Below are 24,245 nucleotides of genomic sequence, written 5' to 3' on the forward strand. Positions count from 1 at the left end.
CACAAAATCACGGAATTGTCAGAGTTGGAAGGGATCTCTAGAGATCATCTAGTCCCTCTCCCCCACTAAAGCAGGATCACCTAGAGCACATTGCACAGGACTGCATCCAGACGGGTACAGGCGTACAGGAATACCAGGGTACGCAAATAGCAGGAGTACCCAGTTCCAAAATTCCAAAAGTATTGTGGATCCTATTAATCTGTGGTTGTTTCAGTTTCCACCTGCATTAGGTATACCACTTTTGCCTGTCATCCTGGATATTTTAAGAGGAAAAATTTTCAAGCAATGAAAAACATTGGTTCATTAATTTCATGGAAGTCGTTATTAAGTAAGGGAGAGAAGAAGACAATAAGTGACTTAGATCTTCAGATCTTCGAGTCTCCATGCCTTCAAGTCTGTCTTAATCAGATAGGGCAAGCTTACTTCCAAACTTTTAATGGACAACATGGCTTTGTGAAGACATGAGTGGATTACTCTCTCCTTGTGAGAAAATTTTAAATAATAATACACCATAGCTCCATTTTAGTGTGGTAGAGAATGGAACTAGGTTATGTAGAATGTCTTGAATTAGGTGAAGATTTTTATTAACTACTGTTTATAAAGCTGTCACAGTTTTCTTGCTTTCATCTATTTATACATCTAGTTCTTAATTATTGGGAAAAAAAGTAAAAAAAACCAACAAAACAATAACATTCAAAATACACTTCTTCTGCTATTAGGGTGCTAACTGACAACTTTTGCAAGATTCCCAGAGCTCTGTTGCCATCTTTGCTCTTGCTAGGGATGAAAGGAAACAACTTAAAACTGTATTTATTTTATCTGGATACGAAACAGAGGGGTGCAAGGGAATCAATTTTTGTCAAATGGAAATTACAAAATCAGTAGGAGGAAATGAATTGTTTTGGAGATTTAAAGAGGTAGATATAATGGAAAATAGAAGAGAATTAGTATTAAAAATAACTGTAACACTTATAATTGAGGTGCAATTCTGGTTTTGATACATCTCCTTCCTGTTGGTTTGGGCAGCAGAGTATCTTCTGCTCGGTGAGAGGTGGGGACTGCTTTTATGTTTCCTTCACCAAAAGAGGAGGGCTGGCAGTGGGTAAGAGGAAAGAGAGGAGAATATAAGTGGCAGAAAATCATGTGGTGTCGTGGGGAAGCTTTAGCTAGCTAAACACTTTGAAGGAGCAAGCCCTTCTGGTAAAATTTAGAAAGTTGTGAAGATGTCTTTTTTTAATGGGAACTGTATTGTCCTAGGCTTTAGGGGGCATTAAAGCAGTCCCGCATAAGGACTTCTCCTGCGCAACTCCAGGATGCCAGTTAAAGACCATTCACTTTTGACAAATACCAGAATAGTAATAAACTCAAAGCAGTGGTTTTTAAAGCCACCACAAGCTTTATATATTCTGCTCCTTCAAAGACAAGTACTTTACTGTTTGTAGGTGAACACAATAAAGCATGATGATCTGAATCACAATGTTGCTTGTTGCAGTTTGTATCTGAAAGCACAATACTTCTCAGTTGATGTTGCTGTGATAGGCTTCTCTTTTCTATAACATAGTACAATCTAGCTCTGTCTATTCATACTTAATCCTTTAACTGTGACATTGGTGGGGGATGTTTTATGTTTAATTTTCCCTGAAAATATTGTCAATGTACTCAGTTATTACCACCACTGTAGACTTCTGGTGGCATATGTCTTTATGTTGACAATGTTATTACACAAGGTAAATACAGACTATAATTGCACAAGGAGATGCATAGCAGCATCTTTTCTTAATACTTCTGTTGCTATAGTTTTGCCAACATTATTCTACTTATTGATGATATTTCATAAACTTTTCTCAGTTCTTAAATTTGCTCTGTGACTGTAGAGTTCTCAGAGATGAGAAAGGGCTAAAGAGCTTAACAAGAATTGAGAAGAGATATTGCTACTATCCCAGGGTTAGAAATCTACAGCCAACCACAACAAAGAAAAAATACTTACCAGTACAACCTGACTTAGCTATGCCTGTCAGGCTACAGTCTGGCAAACTTATTTTCTTACATTCAGCTGAGTCCTTAAAAGACTTTTGAAGAGAGCTCTGAACTTCATGCATTATAAAGCCAGGTTGGAGACTGTACAGCCTATTTTGCTGACACTAGTATGAGGAAGGGAGGCTGGCATTGTGAGAGAACCATGGGGCCAAGTGGTGGGAGTAGAGAAGAGGCTGAGAATGGGAAATTAAGTTAGCTGCTAAGGGTTTCAGAGGGAATGGTAGCCTCTCTGGATCAAAATAATAGGGAAAAGCTTGCAATCATAGACTGGGAAGAGTTGAGGAGAGAGACAGTTTTTAGGTAAGAATTCCCAGAGAGTTAAAATAAGATTGAGAGTTACCAAAGAGTTTAATGAAGCAAGGATGACTGTAAGAAGTGGTCAAGAAAGCTGAGTATGGTGGAACACAGAGTCTAAGTTTGAGATTCAAATGGAAAACTCCAGCTGAGGAACAAGGTCTGGTTTAAAATTACATTAAGATTGAAATTTAGAGGCAGGATGACAGGCCTGATAAGTAGGGACATAGACTAGGAAAGGAACATTGGAGTAGAAAAGAAATAAGAGGCAAGAAAAACTTGAAATTAGGACTAGCTGGAATGGTTGCACAAAAGTTTGTGCAGAGCATAAAAACTGAACAGGGGATTTTAGGGTTTCAGTGTTCCTTTTTCTATTACTATATATCTGTAAAGCCTACAGGCAAAATACTTGCCTTGTCTGTGAGGCTGTTGTACAGCTCGCGATAGCTACTAGTTACTGGGTTAGCTCAAGATCATGAGGTGTGCGAGGATCTAAAGGTTCCTTCTGCTGATGCATGCAGCTCGCTATATAATTTACTTATCCTTCTTTCTATTTTCTTTAAAAAGAATGGGCTCATGAAAATGTTGAAAGGCTTATGTTGTGGCTAAAAAAGTTGATCATCAAAAGCCAGCAGCTTCCGAAAATCTTGCAATGTATGTTTGTTCCCCCATGTGCATTACTAGGACACTAGTGCAGCCTTAGTTTCCTACAGTACACCAGTTCCATGGAGCAGACACTGATTCTTCTCTGGGCATGCAATAGGGCTGTACAATAAAAGAGGCAGTTTTCTGGTGCAATCTTTTTCACACAAACCAGAAAAAAATGCATAATGGAAAAGATGGTAATAGTTTTGAGAAAGGTGATCTCCTGTGTGAGACCATTAAGTGCCCATATGAAGAAAAATAATTAATTGCCGGAACTGTTATATGCTTGAAATCTCTCAGAGCACAGTTTTCAGAAAAGTGTAGCTCTTGTCTCCAAGCAGCAAATTTATTAACTGAGTGAAGCAGAGCAGGAATTCTCAAACTTTTTAGCTCACTGCTTTCCCACTCCTTTTTTTAACACAGATTTGACCAACCACCTGCTTAATTCACATACTTTGTGGCTCATAAACTGAGGCACATGGAAGACTGGAAGGGGTAGGAGACCATCTATGCTCTTTTGGGGGAATGGGGCTTGTGGGTTGCTCTGAGCATCCCCTGGTCCCAACCCCTTCAGTTGAGGTGGGCAGCAGCTGGCTGTGTGCTCTCCCTCCATGGTACCAGCTGCAGGGAAGCTGCAATTATACAGTGTCCCTGGGGAAAAGAAACAGAGAGAAGAAAGCAGCTGGAGGCCGCATGCTTAGAAGCTTATGTGCTGCTGCCTTCTCCTGACAACTTGTCTCTGATTGTTGTTAGAACCATCCCACATTTGAAAACCATTGTGAGAAAGTTTATAGGATGAGTGTAATCTCTAGTCAGAAAATTTTGTATAGATCTTTCAAGTCACATATGCAATTTAGAATTTATTACTATCTATAATCTTTCTCACAAAAGTCCTAAAGATGTTTTTAAAAAATATATTCATTATCTTAATCATTTAAAAATGGATGAAGGAAAGTTTTTCAGATGCTAGTGACAGAAGGTTTAGGTCAGAACCTCACAGACCACATCTTATTTAATCTCTTCAATGCTTTTGTAGACATAGTTCTTTCTGTATTAGCATAAATGTAGATAATATTAACTAATAATTTCTTTATGTAGCTGCTGCTTTAAAATATTTTTCCATGTCAGTTTTCAGATTGTAAATATTTATACTTTTCCAAGACTTTTTTTCTCTCTAGCTATATTTCCCCTCTATAAATTTCCCCTTAGTATTTCACTGAATATATGTGAGAGATCAGAAGTCTGAAAAGGAGAAGTGTCAGGATCCAAAAATTTTATTTGGGTAACCATATCAACAGTACAACAGCCTATTACGGGCCATCTGCTGAAAATGAACCAGCATATGGATACCTAAAAAAATGTTCAGCAATATTGTTCAGTCTTTGAGAGTAAGAAAGAAGACAGCAATTTGAAATTTGCTTATGTTTGGGATTTTTTTTTTTTTCATTATGAATATTCATCACAGAACCAAATAATCCATGATACTTACAGTGCAGTGTAAATTATTTAGGTATGGCTTTGTGGGTTATTAATATAAAAGTATAGTACTTCCTAAAGTGATGTAAGTGGAAACCAAAATATTTTATTACTTTTTTCCTCAAATAGCTCTAACTATAAATTTTAAGTCAAAAACTTTGAAAACAGTCAGAGTAATCTTAGAATCTATATATAGATGTAAAATGGGCATCCTCTTTTTCGTAAGAACTGATCAGCCAAAAATGCCAGCCAGGGAACAATAGGAATCACACTTCTAAAATTTAGGTTCATATAAATATCAAGCTCCTGACAGAGGAAGAAGTTGAGCTAATGAACTGTACATCTAGGAGGAAAAAAATCTGCTTTTGAAGTAATTTTTGTATGTAAATTTCTGCATGGTACAGTTTGATAAGGCTGAACCTCAGTAGCAATGGAAACAATGAAAACTGTGTGAAATGTAACTGCTCATAAACAGTGCTACAACTATAATTTCTATGTATTATGAGACTAATGGATGACAGAGAAATAAAAAAAACATGTCGCTATACAGTATGAGGCAATTTAATCCTGAATAGCTTGAAATTGGATTGTAAATGTAATCAAGTGCATTGATGTCCCCAGCTATTTGGTAACGATGTAGTTTGCTTTCCCACAGAATTGTTCATTACAGAAAATATTAAAGTGTAGATATTTTAACGTTATTTCAAACAAAATCAGAACACTTCTTCCAGACCATTCAAATCCTCTGTGCACATTTTTTCCTAAAGACTGGGATCCCTTTTAGCACTGCAGAAGAAAATTCACATTCCTAGTAGAATTTTCTCCACACTTATGGCCCATACAATCTTGGGCTCAGCAGATGCATTTCTCTTGAAGGTGAAGTTGGCCTGCCTTGTTGATGAGATACAGAGCCCAAGGCAGCAAACCTGGCTTTACTTGTCCTAAGGTGCAGAAGTTAACACGATGCTAAGGGCTGTGTCTAAACACTGTACAGCGAGAGTGGTTGGTTCTAACGCTGTAAACTCTGTTTTCTTAAGTGTCATTTTGGCTTTTATGACTGCAAAGTTTTTCATTTTTGTCCTTTCAAGATAGTTTTGTGAAATTAGCCGTGTTGCATCCCTCTGTGTGCTCCTTTAAGGCTGATTGTGCAATGTTAGTGAAGCAATCATCTCTCAGTTCTCCAATGCACTGTGGCCATAATTGAGGCTCAGGCTTTCAAAGATGAGTAATTTTATAATTTCTTTAAGCTGTCACTGAATCCCTTCCCAAACCTCTGTAAACTTTCTATCTTCTGCTCTCCCTAGGGAGCATCCTCCTAGAATGTGCCACCTGTCATTTATATGAATTGGAATAAGGATGGGTGTTTTCTAAATGGATAGTTCCTCCTGGCAGCATAGTGTAGTCAAAACCCCCACATTTATAATGCAGTTATTGAGAGGGTGAGTCTGGCCAAAGATGCTCTAAAATTATCCTGAGCATGAGTCAGCAAAGAAGAAACATTCTAGAAATGTGTGCTTTAGCAGGCTAGTGACTGTAACTATTTAATTTTCAAACCCAAACTTTTTGGTCATAGCCAGTTGTCCATTATTATAAGTAGTACCACACACTCCATTATCCTGGAAAATCAGGTTCTCAGACTTCAGGGGTCACAATAGATCCTCACAGAAAACAAATGTATGGTTTAATTTATAAGTAGATGTACAAACCTTTCAGCAAATTAATCTAAGTACCTTTAAGAGAGTGAAATGTCTTAAGCTTAGCTTTTTATTACAAGTGACTTACTGGTCCAAAAAGTTTGCTAGTACAAAATATACTTTTTAAAATGTTAGCATTCACTCATTAAAACTAATGTAATTGCAGCATGAAAAGTATTCCCGATACTAATCGTAGAACGTATTATAGGAAATACTTAAAATAGCTGTTGAAAAAACATTGTAGAGTTATTGGGAACAAGTGCATAATGTATTTTCAATGGTCCTTTTTTCTCATTCCATTACACAATAGAAATTAAGAATGTATTGCAGAATAGTCCTCTAAAATATTAATTACTTTAATAGCTCAAAGACAATTATCTCCCTTGGCCCACGTATGGCAAAGTTCACCTCTCTACCACTGATGCTGCATTACCAACCTCATGGCACCATCCCACCTCTGCTGGCCTACTAACCTAGGCAAACCTAAGGTGTTTACCAGTTAATCATATTGAGAAAGGGTAGTTTATGCAATGGAGAAAACATACTGAAGGCAAGTTTAGGAGTAGTTATTTGGTGCGTTTCTCCTGGCTTGAAGATTTTATTATTTTTTTTCCCCACAAACTAATTTTTTTCTCTTTCCCCTCCAGTTTGGAGAGAGGACTGTCAGCATGATTTCAGTATGTACCAGGGAGAGGAACATTGGGTTTTGGATTTCTGAGGGCTTCAATAATTGCTGTCAGTGCTATTCATTTAATGGATTAAGGTCTAGGAAGCTTCACAGAGGGATCCTTTAAAAATGGTTTATCGCTACAGATTCCATCCCAGGGGCCTGGGGAAGGGACAACTGAAAAAACAACAAAAAACCCTGACAGGTTACTGAATAACATTAAGTGTTTATCCAGCTAGTGCCAGAAGGCAAGGAACAGATCTGTCCTCAGGATAGAAAGGGTTAATCAACCTAAGAGAAAATAGAACGTTCTTCTTAAACAAAAAAAAATAAAATTAAATTTTCAAGGAAAAAGAAAATGTCTATTTGTCTCAAAACCTATAAATAGATTAAAAAATACTTGCTGTGCTTCTATGAATTCAGCCAACCCATCAAAAACCGAAACAAAAAACAAACACACAAAAACAAAACCAAAAAGTAAAAACCAAAGAAAAACAAACAAGCAAACAAACAAGACAAAACAAAACAAACAAAAAAAGCCCACCAAGATTTAGCAAATAGGTCTTCCTTTAAATTTAAAGAAATTTTATTGTGACAAAGGGAGGTGAAGTTCCTGGCAGCAAAGGAAGTAATTCTCAGTCCATGCTGGAAAGCTATTTGTGGAACTCAGAGAGTACAAATCTAATACTGCATTCTGGAGAAAAGGTTAAGTCTTCATATATAAGACTCCATGTCTAGGTTAAGAACAGAATTCCTAGCTTTAAGGTCCATGTCATTTACATTTGCAGAATTGTTTTTTAATAAGAAATAACAAAAGGTTTTCCCTGAACCTTAACTACAAAAAGCAAAGCTAATGTTTAATTGCTGTCTTTGCCAATTGGCCAGGTGATCCCATAAATTGGTTGAGGACAGGATCCTGCAGGGCACAATAGATGTGTTTGAGAAAGCAAATGGAAAAAAGCCCCACAAAAGGTCTGTTAAATAACATCCAAATTGTCAGCTGAATTGTGGTGGCAGGTAGTACAGCCTGTGATATTTCTAGAAAATCCCCAACAGTGTCTCAAGCAGAAACTTCATCCAGAGCTTTAGACAGGTTTTATATCTCCTGTGATCAGACTGCAAGGTCCATAAAGGAAAGGGCTTAGATCTTGAACTTGTCTTCATGGTCACAAGTTTTCAGAAAAAAAGTTATTAGTTCATACTGCAATGTTGCTGAGGAGAAAATGGCCTACCAGTTTCTGTTCTGAATGAATTTGTTTTGAGGACAGATAGCTTCCTATCCAGATACGTAGTCCAGACTGGTAGCAATGGCATTTATAACAGTGGTCAGATCTGCCAGGATGAGACAGATTCACCTATCCAATCACAGATGGTAGAAAATATTACTCACAGATGCTCTTGTATGAGAACTTGGCTTCAACAATGAGTCAGGAGTACTTGCAGAAATCAATTTTATTAGCTACCATGCATTTCTCCCAAGGCCGATTTACTCTATGCTACAAGGAGGATGAAAAAGTGAAAGAAATAAGAATCTTTCTCTAAAAGGAGAATTAGATGTTTGATTGTGAAGAGCCTCAGTTGCTCATGACTTTCTTTTGTCAGACAAATAAATTATTGGATTCACAAGATCTGAGTCAAGACTCCTTCAGTGCATCTGGTGTTTCCCAAGGAGTGAATGTGCCGAACTTAGGGAGATCTGGTGGGTGGGAGTGATGGCTGGGAAGAGGGAAAGCTGGGCTTCCTGAGGGTGGAGGGAGGGACATCAGCAAGCCTTTTGGAATTGTTGCTAGTGGAACACCAACAGCATTTCTCAGAGTAAATTTATGTTAGGACAAATGGCTAGTCACTGGCAGAAGTGGAAAATAATTGAATCTCAATGTCTCATTCTGAAAAGCTAGCATTTTGGTGAAGAGTTCTGCTTCAGAGCTGCATTACTGCCGTGGTTTTGCCAAAGGCAGAGCTGGGCTGTGCTGGGTGTGTGAGGCAGATTCAGGCGCCCTGCTTACAGCCTGCTCACCCTGCGTGCAGCATTGCTAATGCTGTGTTTGACAGAGCTCATGACAGTGGCACAGATCGCTTCCTCAAGTTACTTTTGGGCTTTGTTTTGCTTGCCTGCCTCCTGGCTGGCTGGCAGAAGGAAAGAATGAATAATACCTGCTGCCAGGGACAGCTGCTGTTATGCACCTCTCCCCTTCTGTCCAGAAAAAGGCCATTCACAATGTAATGCAGAAAAAAATGCTTTAAGAGACATCCAAGGAAGAGCTCAATTGTCTGCTGTATTTCTGCCTTTCTTTGTTCTAATAATAACCTGTCTGTCCTCCCTCCCCCCTCCAAAAAAAAAAAAAAAAAGGTTATCCAACTTAGATGTGAACTAAAATATATATTTTGACTGGCAGTAGTGCAAGGTCAGGTACAAATAAAAGATGCAGAAGAGCAAGAAAGTGCAGTTAGCGATGTGATCCTGAATAGGAAGTGTTAATATGAGATTTCTTTTGACATTGTTAGTGAGTGGATTTCAGTATTACTGCTTTTCATAGTATCCTTTCATTCTTTTGCTTCTAGCATTGCTATACCAGTATGTTTTACGTTGTCAGATGTTGGTAAAGCAACATGCAACCCTAATTTCAGCAACAATGTAGTCCGTATAAATTTAGAATAAAATGGGCTAGTTGTCTTACGTTTCACCCGTCCTAGGTAAAATATCCACTATTTTTATTAGAAAGACAGGGCATCATTACTGATGTTTTGGGTGTTCTTTGCAAGGAACTTCCATGGTTCAGTAGAGCACAGGGAAACATTTTGGGCAGATTCTTTTCACATAGCTTTAAGTATCTCAGATACATATTGGAGTGAGTCTAAAACAGGACCACAGAGATGACCAGAGGGCTGGAGCACCTCTGCTATGGAGACAAGGTGAGCGAGTTGGGGCTGTTCTGCCTGGAGAAGAGAAGGCTCTGGGGTGACCTTATACTGGCCTTATAGTACCTGAAGGAGCCTGCAGGAAAGCTGGGGAGGGGCTTTTTACAAGGGCATGTAGTGATAGGATGAGGGGGAATGGTTTCATACCAGAAGAGGAGATATTTAGATTGGATTTTATGAAGAAATTATTCCCTGTGGGGGTGGTGAAACTCTGGAATAGGTTGCCCATGGAAGTGGCTGCCCCCTCCCTGAAGTGTTCAAGTCCAGGTTGGACGGGGCATTGAGCAATCTGGTCTGGTGGGAGGTCCTCTCCAACACAAACCATTCTATGGTTCTGATTCTAAGCTATTTTTAGCTCAAGTTAATTGTCTTCACATCCACATGGTGGGGGAGGGGGAAGGGAAGGATACATTTCTGAACACTAACTCCTTTCATCCTAAATTGTACCTGAGATAGGTGGGATGAACTGTTCTGTGAAGGTTTCTGTCTCTCCCCACTAGGTACTGAGAGAGGCCAGACACATAATGGTTAAACAGCTGACTTCAGTTAAAAAACCTCTCTTAAATTAAAAATAAATCCAACCAAAATATTACAGATTACCTAGACACTTAAGAGGTAGAAAAATAAATTTGGCCTGAGGTGTCTAAATTTAATCTAAATCTGAATTCTTTTTGCACTTGATTCCCCTTGGTTTTCGTTCCTATGTCTCCGCTCATACCAGAGGTAGCACTAAGTATGGTTTGCATGAGTCCTATTTAGAGGCATTCAAAAAGAGAGAAAAAATGCATGGCCTTTTCCTGTAGTGGGTAACCTCAGTGATTAGCAGTCCTTTTTCATCGTCGACTGTGAGTTGGTAAACGCGTAAAAGGTTACGCATAGTTATATTTCGCAAAGAATACGAGGGACTAAGCTGTGCCTGAGATTCTTTGTTTAATATCTACTTTCCTTTTAGCTTAATGAGAATGCACATTGTGACAGTCTTCCCCCCCCCCCCCGCACCTCCTGCCAAACCATCTAGCAGAGACACACCACCCTCCCTTCCCAGGCATGCCTATGCTATCTCTGGTGAATGAGATGGACATATTGCTTTATTACTGCAGCAAACTGTGGAAAGCATAATTTTCTGGTCCTTTATGATGATGGGAGCTACATGGATTTAAATAATTGGTTGCAAGAAATTAAAATAATGCATCAACTTCTTTAAGTCATTCTGGTTGCTAGCCTTAGTTCTATGTTTAGTTTACATCAAATTATTTATAGAGTAAACTTGCAGATCAACAAAGAGTGGTGCACAATATTGCAGAAACATCTTTCAAAATAAATTATTAATTGCACTAAATATATGAAAAACAAACTTTCCAAAGTTCCTCGTACATTATTTCAAATTGTATTCATTTTTATAACTTTCTTTTGCTTGACAGGAATTCAATGCAAATGCAATTATTCTAGACAGGAATGCCAGACTTGCCTGTATTAAGATTAGCTGACACTTATAGCTTTGTACTGAGTTTTAAAAATCCTAACAAGTTTATCAAATTGAACTGAAATAATCACTACTTTATTAAGCTGCTCGGGCATAAGGTTTTTAAATATTTCATATGGATGAAGCTATCTGTTTCTAAGAACCAAAACTAGGGAAAAAGATGTGGTTTTGTTCAGGTTAAAACAATTTGGCAGTGTGTTTTGAATATTGGATGAGTGTTCATTAGCAATAGAAGTATGTGTTAATTTTAAAAACATGAACATAGGCAGACGTAGACTGACAAAGTTAATTTAAGTTTTATATTTGAACATGTTTCCAACTCTGCAACTCAAATAATATACTTGCAGTGTATTTTTTCTGTGTTGCTATGTGTATAACAGTAGAAGTAATATAGGGATTGCATGAAGTCATAGAACAAGGTAATACATGGTTTTGATTGGTCTTTTTTATTAGCAAATCTAGTTTTCATTTTTTAACCTAAAATTCCTGCAAAATTAAAAACATGTTTTAAATTGCATGTGCATAAAAGGCTCTAACATTTGTAATATAGAAAATATACATCATCCCTTTCTGCTTCCTGGGTGACAGAGGCAAATGTTACACACAGACACACACACAAAAACCCTTAGAAATGAGCTTTTCTTTTAATACTTTGCAAGTGTGTTTTCCATATCCAAGGTTATGAAAAAGTGAATACTGTAAATCTTAGTGAAAACTAAGTTCCTTCTTGACTCCTGCTGCTCTGGGAGATGTAATGGAAGTTGTTCTGCATTTGCATACAGAAACATAATAGTGACTCTCTAGAATTTATTTTTTTCATTTTCCAGGAGTTAATATTAAACCTGATCTTCAATATTAATATTTAAGAGTCCTCCCAATTTCTTTTTAGACATCAAAATGTACTTTAGGTACTTCTAATAAACATGAAACAAACAAAAATAATTTTGTGTCTTCTTGCTTCCATCTTTTGACATTTCAGAAATTTTTCTTCATTCATTATTAAAAAACATCTTTTTATTAGCAACCTGTGTTTTTCTCCTATATAGGAATAAAACTGTACAGGGATCTATCTATGGCTCATGGGAATCTCCTCCCTTCTTTTTTTTCCCTTTTTATTTTTTGTCTCTCCAGATCATTAAAGACCAGAAGCTATTGGTGATAGTTGGAGGGATGCTACTGATTGATCTTTGCATCTTGATTTGCTGGCAGGTTGTGGATCCTTTGAGAAGGACAGTGGAAAAGTATAACATGGAGGTATGTCCCCAAGCCCAAGTAATACTTATGATTGCATATCAGTATCTACTGCTTTTCTATAAGACCAAGCTTAACATGAACTAGGTTATGTGAAACCAGGTCAAGCTGTGTACCTGGAGGAAACAAAGTTGTGTTTTTCAAAAGCAAATAGAAATGAAATAACTGCAACCAAAAGAAATAGTATCTGTAGTTGGAAGGTGCCACGTTTCTGTCACTAGTGAGAGATTTTAGGTGTAAGTGTTGTAAACACAGGAGAATCCTCTGCTAAGACTCTCTATCAGAGTCTGTTGCAATAAATAATAGATTATCAGAACCCATTAGTAGATTTCAGTAAGAGCTTATTCAAGATAAGTGCAGGAGAGGTCACTGCTGAGACTGCATTCTTTGCAGAGATGTTAATGAATTATGTTACCTATTGCTATATTTATTTTCAGTAACAGAATGTGCATACACACATAGTGATTGTTCCTATTTTAATGTCATTCTCAGAAAGGTCATGATAGAGATTTTGGCAGGGAGGAGGTAGTGTCTTAATGCTCATTGAACAAATTGTTCAGCATTCTTGCAGGGCTGCAGTAGAGTTCTCTGGTCAAACTGAGAGTACAAAACATGGCAGCAACAATGCAGAACTAGGAGAGAAAAAATCTACCTGTATGCAAATAAGCAGCGTTTGAGAGTTTATTACCTCCAGCATGAAAACTGGTGATATCTGAAAGCTAGATTATATTAGAACACCCTAGAAGTGTCATTCTACTCTCCAATGTTTGAAAAGTAGTAAGAAAAAGAATGGTAGTTTTCTCTTTTGATGTTAACTTTTGTAAGAAAATATACGGTATTTTGTTCCATTGGTTTTACTTTGTTCTTACTTTGCAATGTAGCTCAGGAATTTTATTAGGAGAAGATTTTGCTGTTTATTTAAATATAATTTGTAGAGGATATTTTAGAATGATGCCTCCTAAACTGCAAGGAGTGCCTTTAAAATAGTAGTTTTAGAGTTTGACAGGATATGTCTAGTTGTTCCCTAGGGTTTGAACTTTCTTTTGAAGAGACTGCAGTTATTACAGTTGCCAATAAAAAATGGAAAATGTATCTGGAATTTGTGGAGATACTTCTTCCCTGTGTTTATAAAGCTTGAAAAAAATAGCAGTTTCTCGATAGCCTTTTTTACTTTTTTTGTTCCAACAAATTACTAATTTCATTGATTAAGGCAGAATTCCTATGCATTTCAAGTGTATAGCTGTTCTGTCGGACACATGACTAACCAACGAACCAGAAGGTCAGCTTTTAATTGATACGTTGAGGGAGTCATAAACATTGCAAGATCAAAAAATGGCTCTGTAAACTGGACAAATGAGCTGCTCAAACTAACTCATTTAGAAGCAGTTACTGCTTAATAATTCAACACAGAACCCACAAAGAGAGAATTAACCCTTGATTTCATTCTGAATAGCATACAGAAAGTGTTGATATTTGAAGGGCTTTTCTGTAGCTGCAAATAAATTGTTCTTAGCTTTGATAGCTCTGAGGAAGCAACAACAACCAAAAAAACCAAAACTCAGTAGAGTGCTACTCACCTTCTGAAAGGGGAACAACATAAAACTGAACAAGCTTCTTAAAAGAGATGCTAAAGAGGACAGTGCAGAGAGATGAATCTTTGCAGGTGGCCTAGAGAGTATTAAGAATATCACATTGGAGAGACAGAGTAAATGCATGCCAGACATAGGTAAAAACTGAAAAAGAAACTCAGCATGACAAAAGCACAAAGACTTAATTCAGAAAACCTAAGCTGTATTCAAATGAGGAAAACAGAAAGGATCATGAAGTCTGGCAAGTTAAATGTAGAAGACAAAAAAGAAAAAAAAAAGCTAAAAAAATCTTGCAAAAGGCAGGAAAATGAATAATAAATTTCTGTCTAAATATCAGTAGCAGTAAGTTTGGCAGGAAATCTTTGGAGACAATATTTGATCAGAATATAAGAGCATTAATTGCAGAAAACAAGGCCATATAGAATGATTAAATGATTGGTTTGCTGCTTTGTTCAGCAAAATTCTTTTTGTGGAAGAGCTTGAGGAGACTGCTGTGTGAGAACCCTTCTGATGAACTCACTGAGGAGAGACTAGGAGTTGCTGGTATGAATAGAGAAACTGATCAGAAATAAATCACTGGAAACAAATTTTATTCTCCCAGGCATAATAGTCAAACTACTGACAGCAGAATGTAATCATTAGCTCAGAACTGTTTTGACATCAGAGGGAAAAGTTGCAAATGTCTTACCATGTTTCCAAGACTGAGTGGAAGCCATAAGCTTGTAAGGTAATGTCTGTAGCAGGGCAACTTTTAAAAATTATAATCAGGAGTGGAATTAGACATAAATATGCTACCTTAAGGAAGAGTTGACATGGCACTTGTGAAGGAACAAAATTTTAAAAACTCAGTGAAGCCCTTTGAAGAAGCCAGCAGGCATATGAACAGCAGCTGACACAGCCTGCTAGGTCTCCAAAAAGGACTTAATGATTTCTTTCATCAAAGGTTCTAATGGAAATTAAATAGCCATGGAATAAGAGAGAAGCCTTCAAATGGATACAAGATTCTTCAGAAAAAGGAAACTGATTTAAAGAATAACTGAAAGTTCATTTTCCAGGAAGGAGGGCTGTAGTCTGTAGAGTCCTTCAGGACAAGTCCCAGTCTCTGTGCTGGGACTTGTGTTGTTCAGTGGAAGAGGAAGTGAGTGATGAGATGACAGAATTTTAGTGGTTACAGGAAGTTATTCCAGATAGTAAAAATGAGGCCTGATTGTGAAGAATTCTGGAGGGACATTGCAAAGCTCAACATAACGTGAAATGGTCTTTCCTGATTGCAGCTGCAGCAGCAAACGTAAAGGTTATTATTATCTCTTTTGCTATGCAAAGTCTTACTGATATAGAGGAAGATGAAATTTTAGGTTTTGATTTTAAGTTCAGCTGGAGGAAACCCAAAAATAGATTAGGTAAATTCAGGCTGTCTTTCATCTCTTTGGATAAAATAGAATAAACCTTATTTAAAACAGCTAGAGCAGCCTTAGTTTTTCACTCAAACAACTAATGCAGAACAAAATCACAGTGTTAGCTGACTTGACACAACTCTGCAGGTACCCAGACATATTGAGTATATTCTCAGTATGTGGATGCAAGTACAACAAGACTGGAGGAATAACTATTGGTCTTGATTGTCTTTTTTGTGCGACTGCTCCTAGTGTAGTACCTGAAGAAATGAAATTACGTAGATAATATTTGGACTACAGGTGAATTCAACTAAATATACAATTCTAGAAGTTACTCAGGATAGTAACACCAGATCAGTGAGATTTGTGTGGACATAACTGAGAAGTGGTGTAAAAAAAACTCAGGAAGGAGTTTATGTATTCGGTGTGAAAGGAAAGGAAAGGTAAAAGCATGTGCAATGTGACCCTGATGCCCTAATAGACCAGTTAACTAAGAACAGAGGTCACCGAATAGAAAAGTTTTCTTCATTTATTCTTGTGAAATTGATTTGTCTGTGCAAAAAAAAAAAAAAAAAAAAAAAAAAGTTAAAATTGGGAACCAACTGCACAGACGTAAACCGAGTATCATTTTCATACCAAATTTTACTTGAGTCATATATTAGTTGCCCGCATGCTTTTCCAGGATTCTTTCATGTTTTTAAAGCTCTCTTTAAACATGTTTTTTTGCAATGTGTATGATTTTATTTCTTTACTACTTTTCTCCAGTCAGGACACTGCTGCTATAAGAAATGGGAAATACTCTGGCCCAAAATTACATACAGAGAAAGGGGAATGTGTGTTTTTGTGTACACATGAGAAAAATGTGGGAGTAACAGGTCTGGAATTGGTAGTGATGTCGGGTTTAAATTCACGTGCTGAAGTGGAATTATACAGATTCTTTGCCATTTTGAAACAATCTGATCATGTTCTTTTCTCTGTTTGCATATGTATATATGCATAAACAGATGTGGTTAGGGGGTGTTGTTTATATTGTACTGTTGAGCTACAGCTAACAGCTGGATTAGAGCGAACTTTGTCAAACGTGCATTATGAAATTAAGAATATAATTGGCTGAAGTAGTTTCTGGGGGCGTTCAGCTTAACACAGGTCAGAGCTTATTAGTCAATTTGTTCTCTAAATATCATTATGCCCATCTGTTTTCCCTACTATTTTTTAAATAAATTGAATTTCTTTCCTTCCAATTTGAAATATTACAGACTGCGGGAGCCAAATGTCTCCTGAAATCTGTAGCCTGCTTTCAAACCCTGCCATTGGAGCTCACAGCAGGTGGCCCACCAGCAATAGCTGAACCTGAGAACTCTTACTTGCATCTGCTGGGACCCACCAGTGGCTGGTAGCCATTCCAGAGAGGAGAAAAATCAATGGGCCACCTTTTGTTGGCCCAGAGGATCTAGAGCAGGTAAAAATAAAGAGTAAATACTGAAGAGCAAAAGCTGGTTTACTTCTCTTTCTCGTTTGACATCAGTTTCCAAGGAAACGGAACAAAACGTGAGAACTGGGAGCCAGCAGCTGAGATTGACTCAGCTGGTGGCTGGTCCTGCTTCTGTTCCCATGGAAACACGTATCAAATTGGCAAAAATAAAGAAATAGGCCAGGGTCAGTTCCAAAATGGCAGGATGAATGGCTGCTGCTTCAGCTACTTAATAGGATGGGGCTTGCTGGTATTTATTCCTCTTCCAATTTTAGTTGTGGCTCCATTATTCACTTCCCAATAAATGCTACTTCCTAACCTCAGGAACATAAGAACCATTATCATTGACAAGCCTTGTAATTCATCTTGTTTGGTGGCTTATTTGCAACAAAGACTGGCACAAATACTTTCAGAGGTGGATGCTAGAAACATGTAGTGCACATCTGACAGTTCATCTGTCATGCTTAAGTTCTCAACCATGGTTCATAATGAGTAGTGACTTCAAATGCACAGTTGCTTATCTCCCATAACTGTTGATATGCTTGCTATTTGAATACTTTTATTATTCCCATAAATGTCCATTGGTTTTAACTCTTGGTAACTTTTTACAGTTCAGTGTAATTGCTATTTAGGCACTGTGTGAAGAGCTTCCATTTTCAGTTTTGGAAATGTTAATTTTCAGTCCCATTGAACATACGTTATTTGTCTTTTAGGGGAAAAAAAAAAAAAAGAAAAAGAAATAAATCTTCCACATCTGCTTTTGCAGTACCATTCATTACTATACATCTGTGTGTTTACTATACAACTTTATTTTCCTCTTCTCTCTTGGGTGGACAGTCCTGATCTTATTAAGCTTCTTCCTATGACATAGAAGCTTTAAGGTATCCTTTTTAGTTAGGATGACTAATGTTGCATATTTTAGAGGGTCTATGTCATGGTTTTATCTGTAATTCATCCTGTTCCTCATGTTTAGTGTAATTTTTTTCACTGTTGTACACCATTAAACAAAATGTTGAACTTTACTGTCAAAGTGATTCCCGGATCACTTCCATGCACTACTTAAGACTTAAAAGAAAATGCAAGTAGTTCCAGTGTTTTTAGGTGAAAATGGCTTTACAGTTACTGAAGTCCAATTTCATTAGTCATCATATGGCCCACTAATCCTAGTTACTGTCCTCACAAATCTTTAGACTCAATTAACTTCAATATTTTGGCTGCATATTTTCCTGCTTGTGCTGTTGGGCAACACTGATTTTCATATGGAATTATGGTTCTTAGAGTGCAAGTGTTACTCTGGAATATTATGTTGGGTTTTGTGAAGTTTTTTTAATGTACAGTTATTGTTACTTGTTATTTGTGCTGCTGTTATATAGTCACACTTCTAGCATGTCGCTGATGCTTTGCGAGCACTTCGCTGCAGCTCCCGTGGTTCTCTGGACTCAGCTATCAAAGGGACCCTATAGGAGTCATTCTTTCCACTGCATTTGGCAATCCAGACTAGTGTTATCAAGGTATAATCCCCAGTCCTAAAAAAAAATGGCTGTTGGAGGAAAGGAAATCAGATGGCAGATACCTAACACCAGTAAAACCATTACATAAGTGTGAATTAAAAGCAACCATTTACTGCTTTTGGTAACATAACTACTGAGATTTCTGTGTACAGTGTGAGGCTACCTGTAAATTATTCACAACCTGGTCACCATTAAAAGCACTAAACATATCATCTATCACTGATACCTGGCTAGTTCACACTGTTATAGTTTTGTTCATTCCCTGAGGAGACTCAGTATATGACTGACCCAGTGGCACTTACTTTATGCTTCAGATACAAAGGAGACATTCATTCAGATTTATTCCTCTGAAGGATGAAGCCAGAGCCAAACTTAGCATTGATTTTATCCTCCCTTATAAGGCTGAAAACAGCTACAGAGTTGGTGTAGGACAACACTGATGCTTTTTGGCAGTCAGGAACTGAATGCTAAATAGTGATATAACTGACTTTAGGTTATTTCAGCATTTGTTCAGCAGTGCCACACTTGCAAAAGCTTAGAAGCTCATATCCTCACATGCTTTCCTTGTTCTTTCAGAGATAAATCTCTGAGAGATCTCTGGACACATTTTTGCTTGAACTGCATGTTAAGTGTTGAGATTCAGAGGCATTATAATCTAGACAGGAACATCTTTTGCTCTTTTGTCAGTGATTTGATTTGTTTTTAATATTGGAAGCAAGAAGGAAGAAAACTCTCCCTCCATCAAACCCCAAAGCCTGGTTAAGAAAAACTTCCAGAAAACAGAATCCAGGAACTGATAATCTTCCTTGTTGCATTCTATCTTGGGCATTCAGCCCTTTCTAGCCTTCTAATATCTCTCTAGCTTTTTTTTTTTTTTTTTTTCTTTCCTGGAAGCAAACACCGCTGTGTAGAGAAAGACAGACTTAAATGTTTACATCAGGAAACAGATGCTGATGTAGATTAAATGAGGCATAATGAAGGACTCCAAAAATATGCTGAGGCTGCAATAAAGAGCAATAAAATCCTTCTGCCAGACTTCTCTGCTCTGTATTAAAATAGGTATTTAGGATAACAAATTGTTTAATGTAATAAATGCTTCTTTGGGGGAAGACTATTCCCTTGTTCCTTCAAATATTTAATAGGCTGATACTGAAAACATCCACCCTGATTATCCTGGTAGTCCTTTAAAACCATACCTTTAGTCATGAGCAATCTTGTGGAGAAGGCAAGCCTCAGCTTATATTACATTTTTAGACTCATTATAATTCACCTGGAACGTCCTGAGTTTCAGCCAAAATATTGTGTTGAAACACATTAATGGCAGTGATGGATAAGTCCAGCTCTCAGCAGTGAGGCAAGCCATCTAGTCATCCATCACAAGATCCTTGTGCAGAGCTTGACCATGAAGTAATGCTCTCTCATCTACAAGAAGTGCCATGGCTTTACACTAAAACTACTTCCATGCTGCTCAGATTTCATAGGCACTGGTGGACTTTTCCTTAAAGACAAAGTACTCCATGGAGCACATCTGTTTCTAGCATGCACAGGGAGACACTGGGTGAGCCAGCTAGACAGCATGGGCACATACAAGACCAATAAGCAGAGTGTTGGAATTTAAACCCCTGTAAAACAGACTTTATGCTGGTATGTAGAGGAGCTGAAGGAGAACTTCCAGGCTCAAAGCCATCCCCTTTATGTCTATACACTATAAGACATTTCACTTCTGTATTTCCACTTCTGCCTGGACACGTTCCTGTGTGATGTACTCTAGGTGACCCTGATCTGGCAGGGGGGTTGGACTAGATGATCTTTCGAGGTCCCTTCCAACCCCTAAGATTCTGTGATTCTGTGATTTGGTTCTCCTGGATTCCTCACTGTTGCTAAGCTGCCTTACAGGGCAGCATCCATAAGTGATACTATACCATATCAGTACTCAAATCTTAGAAGACCTTGTCCCACCCAGGTAAAACAATGCAGTCTTAGTTATTTACACCTTATCCTCTGCAAAACACCAATACATGGTGGACATGAAAATATAGATATTTTGAAACTATTAAAAATAGCACTAGTACCTGAACAGGATATTTACTGCAAGTATCTTAGGCTGTTCTCTGCTTGAGTTTTCCATACAGTAGTAAATCAAGATCTTTGGATGCCTGTGTCTTATGTATGTAAAGATTGTTTAGCTTAGAGGGTAAACTGGTTTCTTCTCTGATAAGCATACTCTAAAAATGCAAAGGCATATTTTCACATGTGAGAAAGGCTTTTTTTGGATCTGCCAAATATTAAAATTATTTTTCCTACAAAAATTGCAGATTATCATAAATCTCACTCCTACAAAAGGCTTGTTTCTGAATTAGCTCTCTCCAGCATAAATATCCAGCAGAATGTGTTTATACATATGTATTTTTTATTTTAAAACATCCTGCTCTATATTCTCTCCCTGGAGAAAACAGAAGAAACAAGTAATAGCTGTTTGACCACATTGTTAATGGGACCAATATACATTAGCAATGCTGCAGTGACATATATATTTTTAAAAGCTATAAAACTGGGGGCTTTTACTTTATAATGGCCTGAATTACTCTAAAGTCTACTTCCCAAATTGTCTTTGTTCTCTTGTCTCCAGTAGCTGCATCTCTGTTCTGGAAAGTGCATGCCTTCCACATATGCTTCTCCACCTTCCTGTAATGCTTTCTCCTGCCCGTGTCCATGAGCTCTCATGTTTACCAAATCTTACCTCGTGCTCACTTTCACTACCATAATCTGCAGGTCATTGGTAAAACTGACAGCAAACCTGTGGCTGCAGTCAGCACAGTTTTAAATTAGTACCTACATGTGAGCAGCTGGGAAAGGTTGGCTATGACCTGACTGCAGGTGGCCATGGTTTATGTACCACCAGGCTGGTGATGACATGCTTGTGGACAGTCAACCCAAGGCTTCCCACTAAGACTTAATATAATGGTTTGGGGTAAAAATCAAATATAAATGCTTAGTAAATTGTGTGGAAGTGAAAGATCTGTTGTAGAGATTTTGTCAACACTCTTTTCACTAGAAAATGCTGAGGCTTCATTCTGTTGTGATGCTTTTTGCCTCAACTCCAGCAATGTCATGGATCCCATTTTTTTTTAATTTCAGTTATATTTAAAGAAAATCAGTGTTCTCTTTTAGTTGCGTCTCTTGAAAACCTATGTTAGCCATTGTCATTTTTCTCATATAATTTTTTCCCTAATATATATCTTTTTTTCTATCAACTTCCTTATTATGGTTGTATGATAAGGGACTCCTGATTATCTCAAATAACATTTTGGGTTTAAGTGACTTGGTGTACTGATTTCTTTAGTATTACCATTTTATTCAACAGTTTCCATGCATTCTGAGATACTTGTAGTGCTTTCTCATGCAGCAGCTGTGACTCAAGTAAGAATTTTAGAGACCAGAGAATCTTTCTAAGCAGTTGATAGCTCCTCTATTACTGTGTCAGGTTATGGTTTATGAGGCTAGAATACTCATTTTATGGAAATGCCCAGCTTATATTTTAAAATCATTATGCCTGCTTTTTTCATTCACAAATAAAACATTGTGTAATTCTTAGTAGTGTAAAGTAATCTCTTCCGAAGTGTGCTACAGAATTAGACATACCAAAAGGCACATATTTGTGAAAAAATGCTTCTCGAAATATTTAATTTCTGTATATAGATGTACATATATATACTTGAATGAGTGTGTGTGCTAATATTTAGTATCTTGACTGTTGACATTTCCATTCTGGTATCTGGTCGGCTGCCACATGTGCAATTAAAGAAATCCTCTTTTTCTCCATCTTAATTTTTCTAAAACTTGATGTACATGTATTTTTCCAAGAGGCACAGAGCAGAGTCTCTCTTGCTTTCTGGCAATCCTGAGTGTGTGAGCTTCCTAGCTCATGTGAATTTCAATAATCTCTTATGTAATGGTGTAGGAACAACCCATAGTTCCAATTGTGAGAGGCGAAAAGCTGGATAGCCCTTCTGTGATATATTTCTGTGTGCTGGATACTTCTCCACAAAAAAGGAATTTTGATCTGACAGCTTTGATCAGTTCCCTCTCATTTCTGGGACTGTTGCAAATAAAAGTGGGACAGAACACCTACACCATAAATTTATAGAGCTAATGTTAGAAAGTAATTTACTATGGAATTTTCTGTTTGAAATAATACCATTGAACTAGCACCTAATTTTGTGCAGTGGATGAAAGCAAAATGAACATTTCTTGCTGCCAATGTGGAGGTGTTCTTCAGCTTTGTTATATAGGTTGAAGACACAGGCCTTTAATGTTTTCATTGGTGTCTAATCTTACAATAATGCAGTAAGCAAGGTTTTAAACCAAAGTTTTTTCATGTTTCTAATTTGCATATACTAATATAGAAGAAAGAACAGCCACTTAAAGCTCTGTGGAGACACATTCAGGATGAAAATGTGTGTGTGATGGTGGATCATCAAACAGCATTAAAAGACATGGCATTGCAAAAGAATTGGGCTGGAGCGAGATGGAAAAGATCACTGTAAAGGCAGGAGTGTGATAATTTTGATATTTTTCCTATTTTTCCAGTGTTTGGGTTTTTTTTAAAATAAATTAATAAAAATGACAGTCGTAGCAGAAATTATCAAATTTAAGCTGTTAAAATTATGGACTTTGACAAGTCATTTCTGCAAGTCACTATGACACTGAATTAATAAATTTGAATCCCAAACAAGGTTTATTTTTAGTGAAAATTAGATGAAAGGTGAAACTGAATGTAAATAAATGCCAGGTAATGGTGGGCTCTTGATAGTGTAGGACATACTTAGAGGAAAACATCCTCTTACTATTAAGTAGGAGTCAAAAAGACAAACCAAGAGTAAGGAAATATAAGAGGAAGGTAACAAAAATTTAAGCAACATAAAACATACAGTGCAGATGGAGAATTCTGCTGCAGTGTGTTGTCCATCCTGAACAGCTACATGGTATTAATGTAGCAATTGAACACATTCGTAGAAGAAGAATACATCAAGAGATGTTAAATACAGAGACGTGACTTCACTCTCAATAAATCTTTGGGTGGCAGATAGTTAGAATATTCTCAAGAGTTGTTTCAATATGCTTGGCCTATTTTAAGATTCTTCCCTAGGCATCCATTAAAGGGGTGGTGTGGTGGGACTTAAGATGTATTAGGCTGGGTAGACATTTGTGACTAAGTCCACCAGTTATTATATGCTTTAGCTACAAGGAGAGGAAATTCTCTTTGCATTTCATTTTATTTCTATTTCTTATAATGTTTTCATAGAATAGAGATAGGTTTTGATAAACTGCAGATAGCACTTCTGAACATTGATTGAAGAAAGTTTAGAAAATAATTCTCAACACTAGGTGATCTTCATTCTTTCCCAAGTATGTTATGGTATATTTTTATAGCACTTGATACTTGTGCTTCAATGGGAAAACATATTAATCTGTCATAAAGACGAAGAAGTCTCCAGTGTTTACCCATTTTCATTTAATTAATCCAAAATTGTGACTCCTGAAAAGGAAACTCAGAGTTAAGAACTGAGCAAAACCACTTGTGACTGGACTCCAGGTGAACATCATGCTGCTGGATATCACAATCCCTTGAGTCTGGCAGTATAGTCAGTTTTCAGTCCCCCTCATGGTCCACTTGTCTAGTCCCTGCTTCATCTCTTTGCCTATGAGGATGTTATGGGACAGTGTTGAAAGCTGTGCTCAAGAGAAGAAAAACGCTGCCAGCTGCTCTCCCCTCATCCACCAGGCTAGGCATTTTATCATAGAAGGCTATCA

The 24,245-nt window shown here is 37.4% G+C and overlaps 1 protein-coding gene across 1 annotated transcript in view; it reads left to right on the forward strand.

Moving 5' to 3' along the window:
• GABBR2 (gamma-aminobutyric acid type B receptor subunit 2) overlaps positions 1 to 24,245 on the forward strand; it is a 476,938-nt gene that overhangs the window by 330,077 nt on the left and 122,616 nt on the right. Inside the window, exon 13 of the mRNA XM_051609256.1 lies at positions 12,347 to 12,469. Coding sequence (XP_051465216.1) covers positions 12,347 to 12,469 — 123 coding nt within the window. The remainder of the gene's footprint in view (positions 1 to 12,346; positions 12,470 to 24,245) is intronic.

The sequence above is a fragment of the Apus apus genome, chromosome 2, assembly GCF_020740795.1.
Source record: "Apus apus isolate bApuApu2 chromosome 2, bApuApu2.pri.cur, whole genome shotgun sequence".
NCBI lineage: Eukaryota > Metazoa > Chordata > Aves > Apodiformes > Apodidae > Apus > Apus apus.